At 46.4% G+C, this 23,317-nt stretch overlaps 1 protein-coding gene across 3 annotated transcripts; it reads right to left on the bottom strand.

Moving 5' to 3' along the window:
* Window positions 1-1,448: 1,448 nt before the first annotated feature.
* LOC127230957 (acyl-coenzyme A thioesterase 1) lies at window positions 1,449-23,113 on the bottom strand. Of its 3 annotated transcripts, XM_051196314.1 has the most exons (4): window positions 22,374-23,113; window positions 20,480-20,682; window positions 18,745-19,203; window positions 1,449-1,888 (listed from the first exon to the last, which is right to left on the bottom strand). In XM_051196314.1, exons 1-4 carry the CDS (start codon window positions 22,957-22,959, stop codon window positions 1,769-1,771), a joined length of 1,368 nt encoding a protein of 455 aa, XP_051052271.1. In that variant the 5' UTR covers window positions 22,960-23,113; the 3' UTR covers window positions 1,449-1,768. The 3 variants fall into 3 exon arrangements, with proteins under 3 accessions (XP_051052271.1, XP_051052272.1, XP_051052270.1); XM_051196315.1 differs by lacking the exons at window positions 18,745-19,203; window positions 20,480-20,682; window positions 22,374-23,113 and adding exons at window positions 3,627-3,829; window positions 9,009-9,465 and having other exon boundaries at window positions 1,449-2,347; XM_051196313.1 differs by lacking the exon at window positions 1,449-1,888 and having other exon boundaries at window positions 18,595-19,203.
* Window positions 23,114-23,317: the final 204 nt, after the last annotated feature.

The raw sequence follows: 23,317 nt of genomic DNA, 5'->3' as shown, positions 1-23,317 counted from the left end.
CAGGTTTGAAGGTTGGCACAACATGGGATTCCTAGACTCGGTTTCCTTCCCCAGCTGCTCTACTGCTTCCTGGACTAAATGTCCCTCATCCCCATGTGTCGTCACGGCATAGAGCTCATCAAATGCTTTGTAAAATCGATGTTTGTTGCAGGATATTTGATCACACTGTGAACCCCGAGATTGTGTTATTTACTGGAAAAAACCTGCTTCTAGCTGTGGTGTGCCTCAGCCCTAGCACACACCTTTAATCCAAGAGATGTCTGCTTGAATATTGTAAACAGGATTACATAAAATCTATAGTGATATATTATTTATGATTTATTAAAGCTTACCTGAGGATTCAGAAAGCAAAGTCAGCCACAAGCTATAGAGATCAGGTAGTGGTGGTACACACCTTTAATACTGACACTTGGGAGACAGAGGTAGACAGATCTCTGTTAGTTCAAGGCCACACGGGCCTACTCGGTATTGATCCAGTTCTAAAGAAAAACGGCTCACACAAAGATGATCTTAGAACCTGGGATTGCATGCCTTTATTCGAAGCTCTAGAGAGGTATCGTGATTTAATAAGGATCAGGAGATACAAATAGGCCAACTTACAACATAGACAGATGAACACCAGCAGGTTCCTCCAGATGCTCTCCTGTCCGCGTGCTGCAAGCAAGAGAGCTTTCCCTGGCTCCTCCTCAGACCTAGTTCCCCCAGGTCACTTCGGTCCCTCTCTCCACCCCCCCCCCCCAGTGGGCATGGTCAGTGCCACAGATGTGAACAAAGAAAACAGCTCACTACAAGAGAGGTATATAAAAGCAGCCCAGTGTCTCAAACATTTCTGAGATGGTCTCTGGATTCTCTCCAGCCACTCAAGAGAGGCAGCAGTCTGGGACTTGGGGAAGAGCTCGTGGATTAGCCCTTTCAGCCTGAGCTAGAGATAAGAGCTGGTGGCCAGCTACTTTGTGTTTCTGATCTTCAGCTTGAAGCTTGAACCCCAATATCGGTCTATGGATCATTTATTTTTTGTGTTACAAAAATCAACTATAGGTCAAGAGGCACAACAAGCAACCAGTTGACAGGAAAATACTATCGAGAGTAAGAGGGAGACAGGATGTCAGGGAGAGACAGAGAGAGGCACAGGGAAGGAGGGACATCTGGTTAGAGGAGTTTTGTTTGAGTCTGCATAGTAAAAGGCAGGGGAGAAAGTCAGCTGGGTGCTTTCTCTGCCTGTCTGAGCTAGCAGGCTTTCACCCCAGCATGTGGCTCCCAAGTCTTTTTGGTAAAATTAAATGATTGCGATTTTGTTAAAAACAACAGCTGTTCTTGTTGGATATGTGTGCAACCAAAACCTTCTTTTCACTGCTGCCTATAATGTGTCAAGCATCTGAAAAGGCCCCCAAGTCACCCCACAGCCACCTCTTGGAAGGAAAATGATAATAGCAATATTGGCCCAAGAATTGAAGAACATAATTTTTAATGAAACAATAGTGTCATTAAACAACTCATGGTATCCTTTTTATTCTGGGCACTATTTCTTGAATAGGTACAGGTTCCATATAATATTTGTCTGTTTTCCTGCAGCTCTTGGGATTAAGCCCAGGGACTTACACAAGCCAGTCGGATAAGCTACCACTGAACTACATTTCCAGCCCTTGAATAAAAACTATGTTCAGCACTATTTTCAGCTGAAGTAATCTTAACTGATGTTCTTACAATGTATTTGACCCCTTTCCCCCCCAAACCATGAGATAATGGGTAATATCTTAAGAGTCGCCCCCTAACTCTTACTACCCAAGTGTTTGTGGAAGAAAGTCTGGAGTTGCTGCCATGCATCCACCTGGGCCATGGCATGAGGCTTAGGCTCCCCTCCAAAGGTGATATTAGCACCCACCAGGAGGTGCATGCCAGCCTTGTACAGTGGGAAGTAAGGGGGCTCAATATAGTGCCCTGCTTCTGGGTAGCAGATGATCTGGGGCTTCTCCTTCCCATGGGCCTGTAAGCGTTTGGAGAGCTCATTGGCATAGAACTCGCTCTTCCAGTTGTGGTCATCCTGACCTACTAGCAACAGGAAGTTTGTGTCAGACCTTTCCACGGGGATGAAGCTCTTCTCTTCAACCAAAGGGCTTTGCAGAGCATCGACCACATCCTTGAGGCCATCTTTGGTCATTTTGACTTGATTTCTCAGCATAGTCACAGGGGGTATAGTCTCATCCTTGTAGTATATGGTGTTGCCAACAGCAGCCACGGAACCATTGATGACGACAGCAGCTTTGATGCCCTTCAGGAAGGAGGCCATAGCAAGGCCAAGTTCACCCCCTTTGGAAATGCCAAGCAGCCCAATTCCTGGACCTTTTACCTGAGAAAGATATAATGAATGAATGAATGAATGAGAATTAGTCCAGGAACAGCATCGAGCAGTGAGTTGGCCCGGCTGGAAAGCTATATGGACCAGGATCAGCATATGGACCTATTTTTGAACCACCCTAGCAGGAATGGAGCTACTCTAAAAAGACGTTTGCACCCCCCCCTTTGGCCAGGAGAATATTGAGACCCTAAGAATCTAAGGAAAACAAACATTCCTGCTGACTGATCTTTCATTTGACACCAGCACTGACCTGCCACACATCACTGGCGTTTTGCTTTCCACTTCTCCAAACGACCACCTCACATCCTCCCTTACCTCCTCAGCCCCTTGAGCCCCCACACGACCCTCCACCGCCAGCTCTTCATATGGCACTGGGAGGACAGAAGCCATCGGGAGGAGTGTCTCATTTTCTCACTCCCCAATCTACCTATTCCCATCACAGCTCAAGCTCTCAGATGCCCCACAGTCTCAGCCGCCACCTCTAGCTGTGTTTGGGATGCTGTCCGCTATCTTACTCCAGGGTTGGCCTCCCAGGCTTACTTCCAGCCTCCTCTCTTGACTTCTCTCTGCTGGTCCTCCTCAGAGCCTCCCTGCTCTGAGCCCCTTCTATTTCCTCACAGCCCTGTGCCCCAGGCCACACTAGTCATGACTCTGTTCTGTACCCTGGTTCCCTGCAAAACCTTTGGGAAGTTGTTTGTTGTACGACGTTCCTTCCTTCCATTCCTACTCAGTGCCTTCTGTGGTTTTGGGTTGGCACTGTCCCACAAGGACTGCTCCTGTCCTGAATCCCAGTGTCCTCTAGGCTGTAAGTAAATGGCTTTTTGGGTGACCTCTCATAACGAACTTTTTTTTCCCCTCTTGTGGTAATTACCCTGTTTATTAAAGGATGAAACAGAGGTCCCAAAGTCAGAATTAGAAATTAGTAAAATTAGGGCTGCAAAGCTCAGAGCCCGGTTCCCCTGCTGTTGACTGTCAAGTTCACCCTGTGCCTCCACCTTTACTCCCACAGGGACATGGGGACATGAGGGCTCCAGGACAAGGGGAGCGGGGACACAGGCAGGACAGAGCTGCTGAGTACATCATTTGAATGAGCACTGGCTGGGGAGGGCTCTACCTTTTTCTTCCCTTTCCTTGTGTCAAACCTAGAAATCTCCAGTGGCTTGGGCTCTTTATGAAATAAAGGGAGAGAGGCTGTCATCAGTTCCCTCATTCTGTGAATCAAGCACATGAGGAGATATGACAGGGGCCAATAAAAAGAGGGACATCTAACCTCAGGGTGGCTGAGCAGGTAATTCACAGCTTCTTCAAAGTACTCCATGCGCATGGTGTCCATGCCCTTGGGGAGGTCATCGTAGTTATAGTAAGCCAGAGCCATGACAGCAAAGCCCTTCCCAGCCAGCAGACTAGCCCGGTACTCCAGAAGGCCACCTCCAAGTCCAAAAAGGTCCAGGATCCCAGGATAGGGCCCGGGTTCTGGGGAAGAAACAGAACTGAACATTACTAAGAAGTGTGTGCAGTGGCATCAATAGACATTTGTTATTATGTGCAGATGACAAGGTTTTCAACAGACTGAAAAATCCTGATGGACTTCCTATCTTCAAGCATCTAGAGAGTAGCCTGGGCTAAATCACCATCCCCTTCCACACCTAAAGCCTCAAAGCTCCACACGGGTTTACTAAGGGGATATTTAAAAGAATGGGGGCAGGGGAATGTATGGCTAGCATGCAGGGCTCAGAACACACACACACACACACACACACACACACACACACACACACTTTACAATGACAACAATAAAATACTATCCTCTTCTGTCCCCCAAACTGGACAATGTCAACTGCTGGTGAGACTGTGCAGTAACCAGAACTAACACATAATACTGGTGTAATGTACAACAAACAGTGCAGTCTGTAGAGAGCAGTGGACAGTGCTTCACAAAGTTAACCCTATGCATGACCTTAGAGCCCAGTCATTGCCCTCTCAAGTATGAATGAAAGGAAAAGCTCTGTTCACACAAGAACACAGTTCAATGCAGTATTCAAATGTTCGTAGCAGCTTTATTCATAATTTCCAGACTGGAAACAAACCCAGAATCCTTCAGCTAGTGAATGGATACATCATAGAATGGAGCATTAAGAAGAAGCAGAAAGGCCTGATGAGCAGAAGGCCACATGAATTTGAAATGCATTCTGCTGACTGATTGGACATAGACTCCAAGGCTGCATGTTCATTCTGCATGATTTTGTGTCCTAAATATTTTAACCATTTACATAAGAGGGGGGTTTGTCTTTCACATGTCCGATTTAAATAACTCAATGTTATGGTTAATCGTGATTTCAAATTGATTGGATTTGGAATCAATAAGGCACACCCCTGGGCATTTCCAGAAAGGATTAAATGAGGAGAAAAGACCTCCCCTAGGTGGGTAGCACCTGCTGCTGGCCGTCCAGATACCAAGCAGTTTGAGACAAAGGGAGTCCTGTTTTTGTTTGCCCGCTCTGTCTGCTGGTAAGCTTACCTACCCTGTTGCCACCTTGGCTGACACTGGAAACACAGATTCTTTGGCCTTCCAACATGGCTCTAGGAATCCCGGAGGCTTTGCTCATCAGATTGGGATGGTGGAGGCATCCAATGGGTGTAAGGAGTGACAACTACATTCTACCTCTCCAGTGAAAACAGATATTGTTAGATGACAGAGACCATAGCTAACCTAATGAATCCCTTTTCATGGTATATATTCATTTTGTCAATTCAACTGATATAGAGAACTCTGACTTAGACTCTTAGCAAACACCAGAAAGCCAAAATGTTTTTACCTGTTCCTTTTTCTGAACAACTGTGGATTTTATGTACCTAAGTCTACTGGTATCACTACGTCTTATATGTGTGCCTTACATATTTTGTTTTATTGAACAAGGCACTTGCTGTCAAACTGACAGCCGGAGTTCAATCCTCAGGACCCACATAGTAGGTGAGAGCTCAAACAAACTGCACTTTGACTTCCACATGTGGGCCACACATGTGCACTAAATAAATGAATATTTTAGTTTGCCTAACCCATGATTTTATCTTAATGGACTCGAGACTGATTGGGGGGGGGGGGCTCTGCCTGTGCCATGGGCACAGGGAGGTGATGAGCACTGTTTAAATCTGTTAAAATCAGTGTTAGTATTAGCAAGCTCCTCAAGTTTATATTGAGGTCTATAAACTTGATGTTCTTCTCCTGCTGTCTGTTCTCCTGTAAATGATCAAAGATGTTGGGGGTAGGGCAATCAGATCCCCTAATCAACAGCTATTAAACTCTTCTTTGAAATCTTGGCCACCTTGTGCCAGCATCAGCCATGAGATAACCACACAAAGACCACAGCAGGGCATTAGTTACTATTGTGGAATATTAATTGAAGATGTGTTGCATTTGTTTATACTGTAGAACATTTGTTTAATGATGCAAAGATTTGTTACATTCCTCTTTTTTGTTTTTTGAAGATTTATTTGTTATATATACAGTGTTCTGCCTGCAGGCCAGAAGAGGGCACCTGATCTCATAATGATTGTGAGCCACCATGTAGTTGCTGGGACTTGAACTCAGGACCTCTGGAAAAGCAGCCAGCTCTCTTAACCTCTGAGCCACCTCTCCAGCCCCCTGTTGCATTCTTTTGTGTTGCATTTGTTTAACTTTGTGAAGCTGTGTTACTTTGTCTAAAACACCTGATTCAACTAATAAAGAGCTGAATGGCCAGTAGCTAGGCAAGAGAAAGGATAGGTGGGGTTGGCATGCAGAAAGGATAAATAGAAGGAGAAAAAGAGAAAAGACTGAAAAAAAAAAAAAAAAAAAAAAGGAGAGGAGATCTCCAGGGACCAGCTACACAGCAAGCCACAGAGTAAAAAGCAAGGGAAGGTATATAGGTAAAAGCCCAGATGCAGAAGATAATTTAAGTTCAGGAAATCTGGCTAGAAACAGCCAAGCTGAGGTTGGGCATTCATAAGTAAAACTAAGACTCCGTGTATTTATTTGGGAGCTGGGTGGGGGAGACCCTCAAAGTACAAAGAGAAAAACAATACAATATGCCTGGTGTAGCTGTGGCCAAACCACTTCTACCAGACTTTTTGTTATAACCATTTCTACCTTGGTGCATGTGTGGAGCGGGGCATTTCCCCTGCTAGTCTGGTAGTTGTATCTGAAGGCAAATCTGTGTTTAGTCTAAAACACAAATCCCAGTGATTGTGATTGGTGCTAAGAAGCTAGGCTGAAATTGGCCAGATGATCCTTCTCTAACTATGTAAGCAGGCTCTTCAGCAAGTCCTCTGAGAGATACTCTTTTTAATGCTACCTCCCCTGGTGCAGCTAGCAACATTAGGCAAGGGCTTCTTCCCGGTGGTCTTTTCTGGCTTACTTTCAACGTAGGCTAAGCTGTTAACATAAACCATCGGGAAGTAGTCAGGCTGGGCCAGTGAACAGTAGTGGTAGGGACCCCTCCAGCACTTGGCAGAGCAAGTTGTGAAACCACTGAGGTAGGCTGCTGCTGTCACCCCTCAGCAGTCCTGTGTGGTCGTGTGTACCCAGCACCTGGCATCCAGTTCCTGAATGGATACAACTTCCAAGCAGCTGGCAAGTATGTGAGCCTGGAGCTATCATCGGAGTATAATCCTGGCAAGAGGCAGGCTTCCTGAATCGTCATGGCTGCAGTGACTGTGCTGGGAAAGGGATCAGGCAGTTGGCTGAAGAAACAACCACATGATTTACGACCAGCTAGGGAGAGAAGAAGAAAGGTGCAAACAGAAAGGTAACGAGAGAGAGTAGGGAGCCGAGGCTAAGGAAGAACAAAAGCTTTGGGGGAGGGATGCTGGTCACCAGAAGATTCCAGACAGCTGTCATCTACAGAGGTTTAGGGGTTTGTTCCTAAGGCTGTAACACTGCCTTGGCCAGAAGCAAAGATACCTGATACCCAAGGCCTGCAGGACTGTGACACTAGAGGATGCCACTAATTGCTGCTTCTGGTCCCTGCTGCTGTTGACCCCCTGCTACTGAACACTAGGGGGAATGCAGTTGGAGAGCTTGCCTACCTATGGTTTCATTTGGAGTTGAACACAAGATGCTGGCAGCTGTGGATCAGTCACTTTGGATTCTAGAAGTGTGCTTCCATTTATTCATTGACCCCATTATTGGGGGAAATTTGAACTATTTCCAAGCAATAAGCTTTCTGGTGCATGTGCCTCACAAAATGGTAGAATTACATTTTAATCTACCTAATTAAAAACTAGTTGCTTCCCAGAATAATGCTCCCACTCTCTCTAGCTATGTACTGAGTGGCCTTTCCTCCAAGCATTTAACATTAATTGGAAATGATAGGCTTTGAACGTTTTGTTACTCTTAAGCTATGCAATATAGTTAATAGTTTTATTTTGCACTTTGTTGGTTACTAAAGAGGCTAAGTATGCATCCTTTTATGTAAGACTAAGCAATGATCTCAGAAAAAGGCCTCCCTCTACTTCAACAGCTAATCCATATGCATCTTAGTGTAGTGTGGGATTGGAAAGGAAATCTGCAGAAGCAAGAGGCATCCCTTGGTCTGGTGGTGGCATGTCTTTGATCCCAGTACTCAGGGGGCAGAGGCAGGCTGATCTCTGTGAGTTCTGAGGCCAGCCTGACCAACAGTGTGAGTTCCAGGACAGCCAGAGCAACACAGAGAAACCCTGTCTGGAAAAAAAGAAAAAGGGGGCTGGAGAGATGGCTCAGTGATTAAGAGCACTGGCTGCTCTTCCGGAGGACCAGGGTTAATTCCCAGCACCCACATGGCAGCTCACAACCTTCTGTAACTCCAGTTCCAGGTGATCTGACATCTTTGCACCAATGCACATACAATAAAGTTAAATAAAATTGTATTTACAACAGAAAAGAAAACGAAATGTTCCTTGTTTTGTTTTTTTTGGTTTTTCAAGACAGGGTTTCCCTGTATTGCTTTGGAGCCTGTCCTAGAACTAGCTCTGTAGACCAGGCTGGCCTCGAAATCAGAGAGATCTGCCTCTGCCTCTGCCTCTGTGCCTCTCTGCCTCTCTGCCCCTCTGCCTCTCTGCCCCTCTGCCCCTCTGCCTCTCTGCCCCTCTGCCCCTCTGCCCCTCTGCCTCTGCCTCTGCCTCTGCCTCTGCCTCCCTAGAGCTGTGCTACTGACGCCTGGCTGTCCCTTGTTTTGAAAAGGGGTTGTGCTATGTTGGCTAGACTGGCCTGAACTCCAAATCTCAAGACAGCCTTTTGCTTTGGTGTCCTAAAGCTGGATTATGACGCACAGCTCAAAACAGATTTAACATTTAAAAGAATATTTTTAAACGGCAATGGTTTTTGACAGGATTTCTCTATGTATCCCTGTCTGTCCTGGAACGGTCTCTGCTTCCCAAGTGTTGGGAATAAAGGCCTGGTCCACCACCACCCTATTTACTACTAGTTTTAATTTTATATTACAAGTGTCTTATCCCTTTCCTTTAAAGGTCTTGTAACTTAGCAGTGGAATTGAGGAACCAGCTTCAGGGAAACAGCATCATCATAACTGGCCCCTTCCTTCCAGTCCAGTCTCTTTCCCTCTGAGTCCTAGGTCCTTTCTCTTCACTTAAAATCACAAAGGAACTTTGAGCAAAGGGAAGGTGGAGAGCTGCTCACCTGGAGGCAGGAAGAGCGTGGCGCGCACACGGCCCTCGCGCACGGGCACGCGCCGCACCCCGGGAGCCATGAAGTGACGCTCGTGCACCGCCCGCGCCAGCAGCCGCCCGCCGTCGGGCTCGTGGCCGTCCAGCGCCTCCAGCTCCACCACGAAGGGCGTCTGCACGTCGCGCTTGATCAGGCGCCACAATGGCCGTTCGGGCTCCATGGCCCAGAGCAGCCCCATGGGCTCGATCCCCGCGAAGCTGCCGCCCAGCGCGGGCGCGCGCGCCAGGTCCAGGCCGCCGTGGGCGTCGGCGCGGTAGCGCGCGTGGGCGCGGAAGAGCGCGCCTTTCTCGTCGCGCAGGGCGGCGCGCAGCGTGACGGGCTGCTCGGGGGCCAGGCCGTGCACGGAGATGCTGAGCGGCTCGTCCCAGCAGCTGTGGCCCGCGGGATCCAGGATCAGCGTCACTGCCATGCTAGGGCTGGACAAAATGCAGGAGGTGGACGGAGACTCCTGGAGTTGTAGTCCCTGACAGGACGACTTGCTTCACTCTCATTGGTTGGCCTCTGGCACATCCTAAGTTTTTGTGAGACTTCTTTGTGCAAATCCTAGATTCTCGATTGACAAGGAGAACGTTTCTAAGAACAAAGACTAGCCCGGAAATCCACAAAGTGTCTAAGTCAAAGCACAATGATAGCCGAAGCTGAAAAGAGTAGAAGAGCAGTTCCACACTGAAATTCAGGCCATTCCCAAGAAACATGCAAGGCCAGTCCACTCTTACCCCTCAGACTTTGACCAAGAATTTCCCTCGAAATTTCTTGTCTCTATATATCTTTCCAGGGCAACTGGGTGTTTATGGAATCCTACTGTTCTTGGATATGTCCCACCCCACCCACGCACACACCCAAAACTTAAGGCACACACCTTTCTGGATGCATTTCCCTTATCTGAAAGCCTGGAACTCTCTCTGTAGAGCAGGGTAGCCTCGAACTCACAGAGATCTTCCTGCCTCTGCCTCTCAGTGCTTTTAGACCACAGGCGTGCGCCACCACCGCCCGAGAGAAGCAGATATTGTTCCCCTCCCAGAGGGTTTGAAGAGACAATCAGATGATTCTATAATGATGAGGGGAAAGAACACGAGGCCGTGGGCTTGGACTGGCTACAGAAAGCAGTTTCAGCGGGAGGTTTCGATCCTAAAAGTTGGAAGATGTAGTTGCTCCACAGGCCCAGTGTTGGGTGGGAGTAACATATCTGTAAGGAAGTTAGCTGCCACTGAAGGATCTCTGTGTTTGTGAGAAGACAGTAAAACCACAGAGATTTTTGTGTGGTTCACTGACAGGAGGTTGTTACACTTACTACCCGAATACATGACATGCTGTTTTCAGAGTTAAACTGAAGCATTGTTTTCTGTCCTCTTTAGGGTCAGGATTTCATTGCAAAGATAACCTCCTTTGCCTGACCTAATGCTGAATTTCTCTAGCTATCTCAGGTTAAGGACACTCCCTGACAGATTTCCCTCCAAAGTCCCCTGGATTTGTCCATGACTAAGTGACACTGACTTTCAGTTCTGAGTTCGTCATGGAAACATTGAACTGTAGAAACTGTGGCACCTGGGTCAGCCCCATCCCTACACTGAACTGGGTTGCGGACACTTGTTTATATCTCTCAAATCCATATCTCTCTCTATCTCTGTCTCTCTGGTTTAACTGGGGCTGCCAGTTATGCAAGCAGACATAACCTTGGACTCCTGATCCTCTAGCCTCCATCTCCCATACGCTGGGATTACAGGGATGTATCATCATACCTGGCAGTGAGTGAAAATGTTTTGAGGCTCAACTAAGAGGTCAAACATTGACTGCCAGGTAGGCAAATGGCTGGAGAAAACCATATGGAGATCAGAAACAGCATGCTAGTAAGAGCAACAGAAGATGTTAAATTGGAACTGTAAGGATCTGGGTTTTTGTTTGTTTTGTTTTGTTTTGTTTTTGGACAAGCATCTACGTTAGGTCCTGTTCCATTGGCCAGAGTGTCTGCTTTTATGCTAGCACCATGCGTTTTGTTAGTATGAGAGTATGTTACCATCCCTAGCATATCTATTTTTAAAAATATATTTTATGTGTTTGGGTGGTTTGTGTTTGTTTGACTGATTCTTCATGTGTGTGACTGTTTTGCCTGCATGAATGTCTGTGCACCACATCCGTGCCTGGTGCCCAAGAAGGCCGGAAAAAGGCATTGGATCCTTCACAACTGGAGGAACAGACTATAATGAGCTGCCTTGTGGGTGCTTGAACTCGAACCTAGGTCTTCTGGAAGAGAGTTTCTGGTGCTCTTGGTTTCTTCAGCTCCTCCACATTATGTCTTATAATTCTGAATTGTGTCATTACCAAGATTTCTTTTTCTTCATGATTATTTTGGATATTTGGGACATTTTGTGCTTTTATATGAATTTTAGGATTTTTTTTCCTAGTTGTATGAATAGTGTCATTGTTATTTTGATGCAGATGGTACTGAATCTGTAGCTTTTTTTTTTCTGTGTGGGCTATTGTTAACAACAGCAACTCTCCCAACCCATGAACTTACAGGTTCTTCTATCTTTCTGTGTCCTTAACATTTATCTTCAGTGTGTTTTGTAATGTTTATTGTAGAAGTCATTTCTCCTCTTGCTTAGCTTTACTCTCACAGTTTCATGAATGGGACAGCTTCTAAATCTTTCTCCCAATAAGCCCATTATTGATGTATGAAAAAGCTACTGACTGGTGGGCAGGATGGAGCACAGCTGTAATCACAGTGCAAAGGAGAGGAGGTAAGAAGATTAACAGTTTGGGGCTATCCTGGACTACCTGATTAAGAATTTGTATCAAAAAAGGAACAGTACTGATTTTTGCTCTTTGTTTTTATGTCTTGCTATTATGGTGAATTTGTTTGTGGGTTTGAGAGTCTTACTGTAACTTCTTAGGGTTTTCTTAGCCCAAGATGGCATTTTCTAAACAAGGGATGGTGTTTGTATCTAGAAAAATGATTGTGCACTTCTCACCCTTGATTATGTTTGTGCTGCCTTATACCCAATAATCTTCATGCATTTGACCATCCTTGCATCCCTGAATGAAATCAAGCCTTCCCCTCCACTCCTCTTCCTCTTCCTCCTCCTAGTCTTACTAATGTAGATAGTTTATTGTGGGGGGGGAGAGTTCTTCTGGGGGTAGAAGTGAGTTCCTTCCTTCCTTCCGTCTGCCTTTCATTTTTATCTTTTCAGGTTTTGGTAATAGCAATTTGCTGCTCTGTGTGAAGAATCAGGATGAACACTCATTCTCCCTCAACATGTTGGCACAATTCATCCTCAAGCCACACTAGTATCGCTAGGAAGCGATACTGCCTGACTTCTCTTTGGGGGAAGACTGATTTAATCTCACTACTTGCTGACTATTAGGTTTTGTAGCCCCTTCTAGGTGTTCTAACTTGCTGGCATGTGGTTTTAAAGCCATTCCCCAATGATCCTGTTCATTTCTGTGCTGCCAGCTATGATGCATTGTTTTCTTCTCTAACTTTGTGTGTCAGGGTCATCTCTCCCTCCCTCTGTCCCTCCCTCTCTCCCTCGTCTGTCCCCCCCTCACTCGGTTGCTTAATTTTGAGTTTAGTTTGTCCCTGGTTACATTTGTTTGTGAGTGTACGTTTGCTTTTTTTTTTTTTTTCTTTCTTTCTTTTTTTTTGTTTTGTTTTGTTTTGTTTTGTTTGTTTGTTTTGTTTTGTTTTTTTCCTTGAGACAGGGTTTCTCCATGTAACAGCCCTGGCTGTTCTGGAACTTGATTTGTAGACCAGGCTATATTAATGGGTGAGTTTAAATGAAGGTGAGAATTGGGGGCAAAACAACATGCAAAAATCATTTGGGAATATAGCTCAGATATAGCAGGTCCATGCAGGACGAAGTATTCTGTACATCTGCTAAATCCGTTTGGCTGATAATATAATTTAACCGATGGGTTTTAATTCTGTTTTATGACTCTTGAGGTCCCACTATTACTATAGCTTAGACTCACTTTCTCTTAAGGTGTTCCCCAAAATGGCACCATGTGCTGATGGTGTTATTGGGAGGGACGGAGGGAGGGGAGGGAAAAGGGAGGGAGAGGCAGGGAAGGAGGGAGAAGGAGGGAAGGAGGGAGGGAGGAAGGGAAGGAAGGAAGAAAGGAGTCATGGGGGATCTTAACCCCAGTGAACTAACCCATTGATGAATTCTTAGGTGGGTGAACTCTTAGGTGGATCTTAGTTGAAGGAAGTGGAGCCATGTATTTGAAGAGTTCATCTTATTGCTGTCTTCTTCCTGTCTTGCTGCCTCTGGTTGCCATGATGGTCTGCCTTACCTCAGGCCCAAAGCATTGGGGCCAGCCTGGTATGGGCTGAAAAGGCTGTGAGCAAAAATAAATCTTTCCTTTCTTTAAATTGTATCTTTATTAAGTTTATTTATTTTATTTTATGTCTGAGTATCATTGTAGACTATTATTTTAATTATGTAAAGATGCATTACTTTTGTTTATGCTGTGGAACATTACTTTAACTCTGTGAAGTTGTGTGACTTTTCTTTATGCTGCATTTGTTTAATGATGGAAAGATGTGTTCCATTTGTTTTACCTTGCCTGTCTAAGGCACCTGATTGGTCTAATAAAAAGCTGAATGGCCAACAGCTAGGCAGGAGAGGGGTAAGCAAAGCTGGCAGGCAGAGAGGATAAGTAGGAGAAGGAATCTGGGCTCAAAAGAGAAGGAGAAAAAGAAGGAGAAAAGTAGAAATGAGAGGAACAGGTCTGAGGCCAGAAGCCACCAGTTGGACAGACAGACATAAGAAGTAAGAAAGTAGGACAGAGAGAAAGAAAGAAGCCCCAGGCAAAACATAGATAAAGAGAAACAGATTAAAATAAGAGCTAAGGTAAGGCTGATCATTCATAACTAATAATAAGTCTCCATGCCATGATTTGGGAGCTGGTTGATGGCCCAAAAGAAAGCCTGTTATAAGCCACGTGGTGGTAGGGCATGCTTTTACTCCCAGTGTGGAAGCAGGCAGATCTCTGTGAGTTCAAGGCCAGCCTAGTCTACAGAGAGAGTTCCAGGAAAGGCTCCAAAACTATATAGAAACCATGTCTCAAAAAAAAAAAAAAAAAAAAAAAAAAAGTTGCCATGGTCATGATGTTTCTTCACAGCAATAGAAACCCTAACCAAGACAACAGCTAAGGGAAGTTAGCATTGTCCTGCAGAAGGCATTGAGATCCTATGTCTCTCTCTTTTTGCAGATTCATTCTTTTGCCTTAAAGGAGGACACCACCATCCTGAGACTTAGATAGGTGGAAGGTATGATTTTCCACACAGCCAGCCTGGGTACAAAGACATTATCCTGCTGAGCCTGTTATTGGCTCACTTCCCAGAACTTTGAACAGAAGTTACCCAGTTGAGAGCTTGCCATGAACTTTACCCTACTTCTAACTCACCCGACTGTTGGGGAGGGTGACTCTATCAGGTGCTGTGCTGGTGACTTTTTCACTGATGTAATGTTAGCAAATCACAAGGATGTCTGACCAGGTACCGGGGTCAAGCTTCTGTTACATGAACAGAGTAGAACATTGGCTTACCCTAGTTCTGTGCTCACTACCAACACCTCCATCTTCTCCCAGCCAACACCATGCTCTGAGCATTCAGAAACTAGGGTGTGAATCTTTGTGGGGATGGAGTGCCAGCTCTCTTGTTTGTGAAGGGAAAACTGCTGGAGGAAGGAACCAGCTCACCTCGAGCTGGTTGAAAGACCTCCTTTAGCATCCCTGATTCCCTGACTGCAGATGTTCTCACCTCTCCCACAGTCAGGCTCCTGCTGACCTCTTCAGTCTCATCAAACTGTAGCCAGGTTCCTGATTCCCATCCCAGGAGAGTCCCCTGTGAGACTTTCTCTCCTAGCTCAGCCTTGGTCTGTTTGTCCTTCTGCCTTCATCCTAGTGGTCCATGCAGTCTAGAGCTCCCAGGAGTCAGGCTGTGTGTGACACTGGACATCCCACACAGTCACCCGGCCTCTTCTCAGCACCCTCAGTAGCTCAGTACCAGCCCCTCAGTGGCTCTCCTGGCCACCACCTGTCTACACTCTGTCTTCACTGACCTCTGAGGTGACTTGTGGGGAGGGACTTGAACACATGTGCCCTCTGCTTCCTGTGGGAGTAGAGAGCTGGAGGATGAGAACCTGGTGTGCAGGAGGCTTACTGATTGATGCTCAGAGCCTGTCCACTTTGTTTCTGAAAACCAGGAAACACAACACACTCATCCCACATCTCCCCAACTCTAGTTTCAGCTCTAAATGCTTTCCCAGGTAGGCCTTCTTCTTACATTATCAAGGTTTCCCAGCACTCCGAGCCTTTCAGGCTGATGATCTGCAAAGGTTGGAGTCTGCCTTGCCAAAGCTCACTTTCCTCCTTACGTTTATATGAGGCTCCTTTGGCAATCACACTGTACAGAGCTCTTCTTGAATTACAACCAGGAAACACATCTTTCTAGTCTTGTCGGTTTGTGGGGAAATATCTGATCCCCTGTTGGCCACTGGCAGAGAAAGAATTTCAGTGTGGATGTTCCAGTGCCTGATGGCTTTTGTTCTTCCCCAACAAATAGATGAAGCAAATTTTTAGATCATCTTGTCAAAGTATGCCTATTCGAAAATGCCATTTTTTATCATCAAATGAAAATGAAGAAAGGAAAGAGTGTCACCTTTTCCTAATTGACTTTAGCACAAATCCATTCCTGCAGGCGAGTGTCATCCCAGATCAGACATCTAATAGAATGGCCAGGTGTACCCACCTGAATGTTTTAGAAATACTTAGTTTTCTCCCAGGCCTCAAAACTTATTAGCTAGCTGGGTGTTGGTGATGCATGCCTTTAATCCCAGCACTCAGGAAGCAGAGGCAGGCCCGTCTCTGTGAGTTCGAGGCCAACCTGGTCTACAGAGCTAGTTCCCTGACAGGCTCCAATGCAATACAGAGAAACCCTGTCTCAAAAAAAAAAAAAAAAAAAAAAAAAACTTATTAGCTTATTTTATAAGTCAATGAGTGGAACCTGCCACAACCTAAAAAACCCTAGGCAGGTTGTTTTTTTTTTGTTTGTTTGTTTGTTTGTTTGTTTTTTGTTTTCTAGAAAGGGGAGACTCCTTCCCTCAGATCATCCAACTGAAGATGTTGCCTTCCTAAGTAGGTGAAACATTCAACATGTCACTGGTTCTCAGCACTCAGGCTTTTCCTTTCTTTTCTTCCTTTCCTTCTTCCTTTCCTTCTTTCTTTCTAAGATGCATTTTATTTTTGTTTGTGTGTGTGTGTGTGTATGTGTGTGTGTGTGTGCTCCATGGAGTCTAGAGTTATTGTGAAATATTATTTTAAGATATGTTACATGTGTTTATGCTGTGGAACATTTGTTTTAATGATGCAAAGATGTGTTGCCTTCTTTCAGTTGGATTTTTTTAACTCTGTGAAGCTGTGGTACTTTGCCTGTCTAAAACATCTGATTGGTCTAATAAAGAGCTGTACAGCTGATAACTGGGCAGAGAAAGGATAGTCAGGGCTGGCAGGCAAAGAGAATAAATGGGAGGAGAAATCTGGGATCTAGAAGGAGCAAGAGAGACCAAGGATCAAGAAAAGAAAGGACAAGCCACACAGCCGCATAGCCAAAGATGGAATAAGAAGGAAAGAGAGAAACAGAGGAAGTAAAAAACCCAGAGGCAAAAGATAGATGAAATAATTTAAGTTAAGAAAAGCTGGCTAGAAATAAGCCAAGCTAAGGCCAGGCATTCATAAGAAATAGTGTCTTCGTGCATAATATTTATTTGGGAGCTGAGTGGTGGGCCCACCAAGAGTATTGGAAAAAAACAAAAAAACCTGCATGAACTCTTCTGGCCTCTGTGAACACAGACGTGCTCACATGTGGGCTTAATAATACTAAATCTGAGGTAGGGTGATGTCAGCAAATGCCTTTAAACCCAACGCTCGGGAGGCAGAGACAACTGGATCTCTATGAGTTCAAGGTCAGCCTGATCTACAGAGTGAGTTCCAAAATAACCGGGGCTACACAGAGAAACCCTGTTTCAAAACCAAAATAATAATAATAAATTGAATAGGTTTCAGTGGCTTTCTCTTAACTGCCTATCTTGTGTTAGATGGGCTCAACCATGAACCTAACCCTGGGTAGAGAATTCCTCATGTGCTCATGTGACCAACAGCTGAAACTACTACATGTGTGGAGACAAGAGTGCATGCTTACACACATGCTCTTCCTTGCCTCACAGACAGGTTTGAAGGTTGACACAACATGGGATTCCTAGACTCGGTTTCCTTCCCCAGCTGCTCTACTGCTTCCTGGACTAAATGTCCCTCATCCCCATGTGTCGTCACGGCATAGAGCTCATCAAATGCAGGGGATTCTTTAGCCATGGTTGGGTTGCTTTGTTGGATATGTGTGTAACAAAAGTCTTTTCACTGCTGCCTCTATGTGTGTCAAGCATCTGAAAAGAGGCTCCCAAGTCACCCCAAAACTGCTTCTTGAAGGAACATAATAATAATGACCTTAGCCCGAGAATTAAAGGACACCATTTTGTTTATAATAATTCTTTATTTTAATAAGAATGTTCATAGTTAAGGTTTGCTTTAATTCACGTGATAAAATAACTCTTTTTTTAGATAGGCACTATTTTTAGATGACATTTTATCTACATGAGTGTGTGTGTGTGTGTGTGTGTGTGTGTGTGTAGACAACTTGTCAGAGTTGGTTCTCTCTTCCGTGTGGGTCCTGGGGTGTGAGCATGGCTGCAACCTTTACCCACTGAACCATCTCAGCAGCTCAGCAGGCACTATTTTTATATTTTGCTTTACTTTACTTATATTATACTTTACTATTTTATATTTTACTTTCTTTGTTGTCTCATGGCATTGAGGAATGAACTCAGGGCACAATGCAAAAAAAGACAAATGCATTACCACTAAGCTATAGCCTCAGTCTTTCATAGGCACTTATGTTATTGCATAAAGAAAAAACTTATGATGGGCAGTGGTGGTGCATGCCTTTACTCCCAGCACTCAGGAGACAGAAGCAGGCAGATCTATGGGAACTCATGGTCAGCCTGGTCCACAGAGTAACTCCCAGGCCACCTAGGGCTACACAGACAAGCACTGTCTCAAAAAAAAAAAAAAAAAAAAAAAAAAAAAAAAAAAAGAAAGAAAGAAAGAAAGAAAAGAAAAAACTTTAAGGAATTAGAATATATCTATATGGGGCTGGAGAGATGGGTCAGAGGTTAAGAGCACTGACTGCTCCTCCAGAGGACCTGGGTTCAATTCCCAGCACCCATATGGCAGCTCCCAACTGTCTGTAACTCCAATTCCAAGGAATCAAACACCCTCACACAGAAGGCAAAACACCAATTCATATAAAAAAATAAATTATTAAAAAAAACAAAAAAGAATATATCTATATGAACTAGCCAGAACTGATACTCTGATAGTATATTGAGGTTTTCTCCAGAACCATGAGATAATGGGTACGGGCGCAACTCGTCACAGGGCTCGGTAGATGTGAGCATGGGCCATTCGAGCTTCATCTCGCTGCACCACCTGGAGATCTTCACACCCCCGGGCGGCGGCTCTTACTACCCAAGTGTTTGTGGAAGAAAGTCTGGAGTTGCTGCCATGCATCCACCTGAGCCATGGCATGAGGCTTAGGCTCCCCTCCAAAGGTGATATTAGCACCCACCAGGAGGTGCATGCCAGCCTTGCACAGTGGGAAGTAAGGGGGCTCAATATAGTGCCCTGCTTCTGGGTAGCAGATGATCTGGGGCTTCTCCTTCCCATGGGCCTGTAAGCGTTTGGAGATCTCATTGGCATAGAACTCGCTCTTCCAGTTGTGGTCATCCTGACCTACTAGCAACAGGAAGTTTGTGTCAGACCTTTCCACAGGGATGAAGCTCTTCTCTTCAACCAAAGGGCTTTGCAGAGCATCGACCACATCCTTGAGGCCATCTTTGGTCATTTTGACTTGATTTCTCAGGATAGACACAGGGGGTATAGTCTCATCCTTGTAGTATATGGTGTTGCCAACAGCAGCCACGGAACCATTGATGACGACAGCAGCTTTGATGCCCTTCAGGAAGGAGGCCATAGCAAGGCCAAGTTCACCCCCTTTGGAAATGCCAAGCAGCCCAATTCCTGGACCTTTTACCTGAGAAAGATATAATGAATGAATGAATGAGAATTAGTCCAGGAACAGCATCGGGCAGTGAGTTGGCCCGGCTGGAAAGCTATATGGACCAGGATCAGCATATGGACCTATTTTTGAACCACCCTAGCAGGAATGGAGCTACTCTAAAAAGACGTTTGCACCCCCCCCCTTTGGCCAGGAGAATATTGAGACCCTAAGAATCTAAGGAAAACAAACATTCCTGCTGACTGATCTTTCATTTGACACCAGCACTGACCTGCCACACATCACTGGCGTTTTGCTTTCCACTTCTCCAAACGACCACCTCACATCCTCCCTTACCTCCTCAGCCCCTTGAGCCCCCACACGACCCTCCACCGCCAGCTCTTCATATGGCACTGGGAGGACAGAAGCCATCGGGAGGAGTGTCTCATTTTCTCACTCCCCAATCTACCTATTCCCATCACAGCTCAAGCTCTCAGATGCCCCACAGTCTCAGCCGCCACCTCTAGCTGTGTTTGGGATGCTGTCCGCTATCTTACTCCAGGGTTGGCCTCCCAGGCTTACTTCCAGCCTCCTCTCTTGACTTCTCTCTGCTGGTCCTCCTCAGAGCCTCCCTGCTCTGAGCCCCTTCTATTTCCTCACAGCCCTGTGCCCCAGGCCACACTAGTCATGACTCTGTTCTGTACCCTGGTTCCCTGCAAAACCTTTGGGAAGTTGTTTGTTGTACGACGTTCCTTCCTTCCATTCCTACTCAGTGCCTTCTGTGGTTTTGGGTTGGCACTGTCCCACAAGGACTGCTCCTGTCCTGAATCCCAGTGTCCTCTAGGCTGTAAGTAAATGGCTTTTTGGGTGACCTCTCATAACGAACTTTTTTTTCCCCTCTTGTGGTAATTACCCTGTTTATTAAAGGATGAAACAGAGGTCCCAAAGTCAGAATTAGAAATTAGTAAAATTAGGGCTGCAAAGCTCAGAGCCCGGTTCTCCTGCTGTTGACTGTCAAGTTCACCCTGTGCCTCCACCTTTTCTCCCACAGGGACATGGGGACATGAGGGCTCCAGGACAAGGGGAGCGGGGACACAGGCAGGACAGAGCTGCTGAGTACATCATTTGAATGAGCACTGGCTGGGGAGGGCTCTACCTTTTTCTTCCCTTTCCTTGTGTCAAACCTAGAAATCTCCAGTGGCTTGGGCTCTTTGTGAAATAAAGAGAGAGAGTCTGTCATCAGTTCCCTTATTCTGTGAATCAAGCACATGAGGAGATATGACAGGGGCCAATAAAATGAGGGACATCTAACCTCAGGGTGGCTGAGCAGGTAATTCACAGCTTCTTCAAAATACTCCATGCGCATGGTGTCCATGCCCTTGGGGAGGTCATCGTAGTTATAGTAAGCCAGAGCCATGACAGCAAAGCCCTTCCCAGCCAGCAGACTAGCCCGGTACTCCAGAAGGCCACCTCCAACTCCGAAGAGGTCCAGGATCCCAGGGTAGGGCCCAGGTTCTGGGGAAGAAACAGAACTGAACATTACTAAGAAGTGTTTGCAGTGGCATTAATGGGCATCTCTTGTTTAATCTGGGATGAGCATGTTTTCTGACCATGAGGAGGTTGAAGGAACTCCTTTCTCCAAGCATCCAGGGAGGCCTAGGATAATTCTACAGTTTCTTTTCCAGCCCCATTCCCCTCTGTATCTAAGACTCAAATCCACAGACTTTTACAGAGAGCATGTGTTACTTTTAACATTAAAAATAAACTGAGGGCTGGGGTGGAGCGCTTTCTAGCACATATGGCATACTAAATTTGATTTCAAATACACATGCACATGCCACTATCCTCTCTGATCAGAAACTGACTGTGCCAACTGCCAGTGAGAGTGTGCAGCACGCAGAACCACCACACAATGCTGGTGTGATGCAAAACCATGTACCTGTGGGATGCAGTGGGTGGCAGCCCACACCTTTGATCCCAGCACTCTGGAGGCAGAAGCAGGAGGATCTCTGTAAGTTCAGGGCCAGCCTGATCTATACAGAGCAAGTTCCAGAACAGCCAAGGCTACATAGAGAAATCCTATCTTGGGGGGGGGGGGAGAAAATCACACCTATTTTTACCATCTCATCCCACACCTGTTTACCCAAGTGAAAATTTGGGTTCACATACAAACTTCTCTGCAAGCATTTGTAACAGCTTCATAATCTCCACAGACTGCCTAAAGACTTTCAACTGGCAAATGAATCAAAACAGAGGCCTGGTAGATAGAAGACCCCATGAATCTCACATGCATTCTGCTAAGACAGTGGGTATAGACTGCAAAAGGCTGCGTTTTCATTCTGCACGATCTCATGTCCTTGATATTATTTACCATTTGTATAAGGAGGCTTGTTTTCCACTTATCCAACTTAAACAATGACCCAGCAAACATCTGGCAAGTACCTACTCAGGAACAGAATAGCACCAAGACGACAGAAGCCCTTTCGGGGTCCTTATTCAGCACGGCCATGGATCTGTGTGCACTTCTCCATATCCACTCACAAGTGTCATTTAAATGCTTTGTTGATTTAGTCTAATTTGCCATTTTATTGTTTTGAGGCTGGCTGTCAAAGATCCCAGCATCACCCAGTATTGCTATGTTGCCAGAATGACCCACAGCTTCTGGATATCCTACCTTGACTTACACGTGCTGGGATTACAGCCCTGCACCACCACCAAGCCCAGTTTATGCTGTGCTGGGAATGAAACCCAGGATCACTCGACTGAGCCAAACCCACAGTCCAGCCTTGTGGAGTTTATCTCAATGGTATGATACAAATGGCCTCTTCCGGAGTTGACTGCTTCACCCATCACTGGTTTGGAGTTCCACTGATTCACCCACATGATTCACTGGAACCTCCACATACCTTGGGCACAGTAGCAGAGTGCTTGCCTAGTTTGAGTTCCCACACCACCACAAGGTAAAACAGAAGAAATTTTAAAACAAAATTGAGGGTGGATGGGTGTAACACTAAGGACTTCATTCTTGGGAGTCTCTCCCCTTATGATGCCCTTTATCTTAGCAGTGGAATTGAGGAACCAGCTTCAGGGAAACAGCATCATCATAACTGGCCTCTACTACCCAGTCCCTCTGAGTCCTAGGTCCTTTCTCTTCACTTAAAATCACAAAGGAACTTTGAGCAAAGGGAAGGTGGAGAGCTGCTCACCTGGAGGCAGGAAGAGCGTGGCGCGCACACGGCCCTCGCGCACGGGCACGCGCCGCACCCCGGGAGCCATGAAGTGACGCTCATGCACCGCCCGCGCCAGCAGCCGCCCGCCGTCGGGCTCGTGGCCGTCCAGCGCCTCCAGCTCCACCACGAAGGGCGTCTGCACGTCGCGCTTGATCAGGCGCCACAATGGCCGTTCGGGCTCCATGGCCCAGAGCAGCCCCATGGGCTCGATCCCCGCGAAGCTGCCGCCCAGCGCGGGCGCGCGCGCCAGGTCCAGGCCGCCGTGGGCGTCGGCGCGGTAGCGCGCGTGGGCGCGGAAGAGCGCGCCTTTCTCGTCGCGCAGGGCGGCGCGCAGCGTGACGGGCTGCTCGGGGGCCAGGCCGTGCACGGAGATGCTGAGCGGCTCGTCCCAGCAGCTGCGGCCCGCGGGATCCAGGATCAGCGTCGCATTTGTCCGCGCAGGAGCCGGAGTGGTCCAGCCTCCCGGACAGAACCGCAGAGACTCTGACACACGCGCCCGGTTCTTCCAGCCCCATTGGCATAATCTGCTTGTTCGCAGGACAGCGAGAGACGAGGACGCCATTTTACTTCTTCACTTCAGGCCTCGGTTCCTTGGGGTAGAGTTAGAGATCCTCTAGCGGTTGGCTGGCTGGCTGCAGTCTAAGAGTCCACTGGGCTGAGCTGTAGGGGCGCTCAGAGCTGCAAAGCAACAAAAGCAAAAGTAGTGACAGACTTTGACTAGACGCCTGTGTGTTAAGACTCTGTTATGGCCGAACACCCTTCCTAGTACTGTTTTGCAGGTGCTCTTTGCCCTATGAAGAAGTCCTCTCACCCAGCAAGACCTCCAGTCCCCAAATTCCTAAGTTTTCAGTCTCAAGAATGTAAGATTGCAATTGAGTTTCATCACGTTATGGAGTAATAGACACTTGTTACTAATCTTA

The sequence above is a fragment of the Phodopus roborovskii genome, unplaced genomic scaffold (genome assembly GCF_943737965.1).
Source record: "Phodopus roborovskii unplaced genomic scaffold, PHOROB, whole genome shotgun sequence".
Classification (NCBI taxonomy): Eukaryota; Metazoa; Chordata; class Mammalia; order Rodentia; family Cricetidae; genus Phodopus; species Phodopus roborovskii.
The sequence above is the reverse complement of the archived record's forward strand: the minus strand, read 5'-3'. Positions and strand labels throughout refer to the sequence as shown.

Bases quoted from the DNA above. Each gene is read 5' to 3' on its own strand.
- LOC127230957 (XM_051196313.1), bottom strand. From the start codon at position 22,959: ATGGCGTCCTCGTCTCTCGCTGTCCTGCGAACAAGCAGATTATGCCAA. The intron at 20,683-22,373 runs GTGAGCAGCTCT...TTTCTTCCCCAG, and splicing joins CACGCTCTTCCTGCCTCCAG to AACCTGGGCCCTACCCTGGG. The intron at 19,204-20,479 runs GTTAGATGTCCC...TATCTTTCTCAG, and splicing joins ACCTGCTCAGCCACCCTGAG to GTAAAAGGTCCAGGAATTGG.